The following is a 4,060-nucleotide window of genomic DNA, read 5'->3' on the forward strand; positions in this document are numbered from 1 at the left end:
GGGCCCCGGGCGGCGGCGGCGGCGGCGGCTGCTGCTCGCGAGCCTCCCCGGGGCGTCTGGCTGCCGCGCTGCCGCCTTCCCGGTGCCCGGAGGAGCGGGGCTGGGGAGCAGGTTGCTCTTGGCAACAGCCGCTGCCGCCGAGACACCCTGCGCCTCCGCGCCGAGCCCCGAAACCCCCGGGGCCAGCGCCGCCTCCGCCTTCGCCTCGCTGTCTGCCGAGCAGCGCTCGAGGAGCCCGGCGGATCGGTGCCGCGAGCCCGCCGGAGGCTCCCCGCTCCCCGCCGGAGGCTCCCCGCTCCCCGCCGACGCTGCCCGGCCGTGCCGGGGCACCGGTGCAGGTTCCCGGGGTGGCACCGTGGGGTGCAGCTGCCGCGGGGCTGGCGTGGCCTCCGCGGGCCGCCGGCCCCCCAGCCAGGCCGGCCGCCTGGCGCTACGCCCGTCCCAGAGCCCGATAACGGGGACGTGAATAATAACGGCGATGCCTTTGCCGGCCGTAAGCTGCTTYTCCTCCGGCTGCAGCTCCCCGGGGAAGGGGAGCCGACGGGGCCGCTTCCRCTGGCGTCGGCGCGTGCGGTGCCAGGAGCCCGGCGGCTCCTCTGCCTCCGCTCGGCCCTTCTCCCCCTCTCCCGCTGGGAGCCGTTGCCTTTCCCCTTCGGAAAGAAGTTCTTCTTCCTTTCCCGGCAGCCGGTTAGAGCTCGTCCCTGTGGGATCCAGGCGCAGGGCCGGATGCTCGCGAGGCTCCAGCCTGTAAGAGCCTGCGATGCAGCTGCAGGCTTAACTTGCTGCTCGYGATGGGCGAGGAGGGTGCAGTGAGCACATCCCGCATCCCAGCCGGGCCGCTGTCCTCGGACAAGCGTTGGCTCGGGCCTGCCGGGGCACCCGCCACCCGCTCTGGGCACCAAGCGGAGGGGTCCCCAGCCAGCACCCGGGCTGGTAGCGTCCCATCCACGGGGTCTTGCTGCCTCCCTCCATTCRGAGCACAGCTCCGAATTGCTCTCCCAGCACCCTAACAGGCTCTCTGAAGCCACCAGCATCACCCAGGGCCACCCATGGGGTGGGAGAAGTGGCCACTTTAGCCACAGACCCCATCTTTTGCAGTGGGCACCCTCAGGAGAGCCCAGAGCTGTTCCCTTCTGCCCYGGTCTCCATTTTAAGTCTTTTTTAAAGTCATTTTAAGTCGCTCGAGATGGAGCAGCGATGGCTCAGGCCACCAACGCCAGGCTCTGGCGGCCGCGGCCCTTCCCCGAGTTTATCCCCCTGCTTCCAGCCGTCAGTGGATTTTGTGCACCGGGAGCAGCTCCTCTCCCCTGGGCCTCTCTGCAGCCTTTCGGCTCTAGGCTGGGCTCGCCAGGGGCCGGCGAAGCCTCCTCCGTTCCCYGTGCCGGCGGGCTGCAGCCGAGGCCTCGCTGCGGGCCGTGCCAGCACGGGCAGCTCGGAGAGCTGGGGGCGGCACGCGGAGCCCCGGGACTCCCTGGAGGCTTGGCGGCGGCGCTGTCGAAACGCTTGGGGTTTGCTGGCTGCCTCCCAACGAGGCAGGCGAAGTGCGGTTTCGGCAGCAAGCAGCCAGGTGGCACAGCGTGCCCGCGTTTCGAGCGGAAAACCCAGCCGGATTGGAGAAAAACGGGCTTCGGAAGGGAGCTTGCACCCAGCTCTCRCCTTCCCGGGAACGTTCCTCGCTCCGCATCTCCAGCCGGGCTGTCTCGGATACGGAGGCAGGATCCACATCTGCCGGGGTGGCCGCACGGCCTCGTGCCCTTCTCCCGTCCCCCRGCATCTCTGGGGTGGTTGCGAAGGGCTGCGTAGCAATCGGAGGTGGCGAGGGACCAGCCCCAGCCCCTTCGGAGCAGCGGGAATTCAGCTGGTGGCCCGGCCTCGTGGAAAGCTGTGAAAACGGAGGCTGGGAGGACAAACGCCAGGGGATTCAGGGCTGATCCCATCCGATCGGGGATCATCCATCTTTCCCCTGCCCCAGGACCTGCCGCTTCCCCCCCATTTACCCCGCAGTGGTGGGGTTGGTCCCTAACCCTAACCGGTGCCCTGGTCAGCAGCGTTCGGCCGCACGTCTCTCCGAGCGGCGGCTCCGAGGCAAAGTCCATCGCCGCAAGCTGAGCTGCCAGGCAGCCGGCGTGGACGAGGCAGGGTAAAGGCTCCACGTTCGGTTTGCTCCCCGCGTTGCGATACGAAGCCTCGGGCCGTCTCTCCGCTCCCCGCCAGGGCCGCGTTGTTTTCGGATGCTTGGAGCATCCCTCTGCCTTCCGGGACGGCTGAGAAACGTCGCTCCTCGCTCTGGCCRTGCGGGGCAATCTCCCTCCGCCCTTGTCCGTCCGCTAGCCGAAAAGTCGCTGTTTCTCTCTCCGGCCAATGCTGGGAGCTGGAGAGGGTGTCAGAGCCGTGCGGGGACCCTACGGAGGACTCGGTCACCGTATAACTCATCTCCGTGGTGGAGAGGGAAACTGAGGCACAGGCTTGTCCCAGGAAGGCTGGCGCGGCCCCTGGGGCTCCTGCTTTCCTGCAAGGGGCCCTTTCCCAGGGGCTCGAGGGGATGTGTCCCACCTTGCAGGGGGGCAGCGTCGCCTTGAGGTGCCCCCCACGGCGGGGGGCTGAGGCCGGGCGCCTGCGGGGCGCTGACGTCTCCCTCCCCCGGGCAGGGCTGCTGCTGCAGGAGATGACCATGGCGGGGCTGCACGAGCTGCGCTTCACCGAGGAGAAGCCGCTGCTGCGAGGGCAGGAYGCCGAGCTGGTGAGTGTCGCAGCCGAGGGGTCCTGCTGCCCCTTGTGCACGCCGTGCCCCCCTCCCGGCAGCGGCGCCCGGATGGGTGCCTGCGCTGAGGGTGACTGGCGTGGGACCCGTGCCTGGGCGGCTGCTGGGACAGGCTCTGCTCAAGCGGGGGCTCGGGGTGCGTGTGCACACGCGTGCTGTGCACATGCATTGGTATTGGGTGCACATGCATGCGTGCGCACGTGCTGGTGTTTGCACACGTGTGCGTGCATGCTGATGTTTGCATGTGTGTGCATGCATGTGCTGGTACGGGTCGCACGTGCGTGTGTGTTCGCTTGTGTGCTGGTATTGGGTGCACGTGTATGAATACGCACACRKGTGCTGGTATTGGGTGCACACGTGTAYRAATAYGCACAYGSGTGCTGGTATTGGGTGCACACCTGTGTGCATGTATGTGCTGGTGTTGGGTGCGCGTGTGTTCACACGTATGCGCTGGGATTGGGCGCACATGTGCATGTGTGTGCACATGTGCTTGTATTGGGTGCACGTGTGCACACACAGCTGGTGTTGGGTGCCTATATGTGAACATGCTGATATTGGGTGCACGCATGCGTGTGAGTGCACGTGTGCTGTTTTGGGTGCCCGTGTGTGCACACACGTGTGCAGCTGGGCGCATGKGTGTGTAGATGCACCCATGTGTGCTGGTACCAGGTGCACACGTGTGCTGGGGTTGCGCTTATGCGTGTGCACACGTGTGCAGGCAGTGGGTGCCCACGGGTGGGGGTGCACCGATCCCAGGGCACAGCGCGAGGTCTGGTCCCCGAAACCAAAGCCGGGCTGCACGCTCCGCCCGCGCCCCAGGGAAGCCAGGAGGAGGGCGRCGCGCGTGCAAGGTGCTGCAGCTCRGCCRCCCGGGGCCCTGAYCGYTCCCTTCCTTCCCCTCCAGGAGAATTCGGACGTGTTCCTGTCCGCCGTGGACACRGACTGGAAGGTAGGACGCCGGGGCRGGCAGGACGGCTCCCTTCCCCACCGGGTCGCCCGCGCGGCAGAGCAGCCGGCCCCGCTCGGGCTGGGGAAGGCGCTGGATGGGGGGCCGGGGCATCGGACGGGGCGGCAGCAGCGGGTGGGAACYGCTCCGCTCGGCACTGGTGGTCGGATGTGGCTGGCGGGGACTTGGCGACGGGCCGGGGACAAAAGCCTCTCGCAAAAGGGGGCAGTTGCTTCCAAGAACAGGCGAGCTGCTTTCGCGGCCCCTCTGCCATTGCCATGGCAATGGTTCCCTGGGTGATGCCAGCTCCCCGCTTATATAAGGGTGTTTGAAAGCCTCTTTTTTATTTATTT

The 4,060-nt window shown here is 67.6% G+C and overlaps 1 protein-coding gene across 2 annotated transcripts in view; it reads left to right on the top strand.

Annotated features, from left to right (window-relative positions):
* Positions 1 to 2,650: 2,650 nt before the first annotated feature.
* NDRG4 (NDRG family member 4) overlaps positions 2,651 to 4,060 on the top strand; it is a 15,052-nt gene continuing 13,642 nt past the window's right edge. For both annotated transcript variants that reach the window (XM_026087469.1, XM_026087470.1), the window contains exons 1-2: positions 2,651 to 2,740; positions 3,666 to 3,710. In XM_026087469.1, coding sequence (XP_025943254.1) covers positions 2,666 to 2,740; positions 3,666 to 3,710 — 120 coding nt within the window. In that variant the 5' untranslated portion in view covers positions 2,651 to 2,665. The remainder of the gene's footprint in view (positions 2,741 to 3,665; positions 3,711 to 4,060) is intronic.

This window comes from Apteryx rowi, unplaced genomic scaffold, assembly GCF_003343035.1.
Source record: "Apteryx rowi isolate R43461 unplaced genomic scaffold, aptRow1 scaffold_718, whole genome shotgun sequence".
NCBI classification, from domain to species: Eukaryota; Metazoa; Chordata; class Aves; order Apterygiformes; family Apterygidae; genus Apteryx; species Apteryx rowi.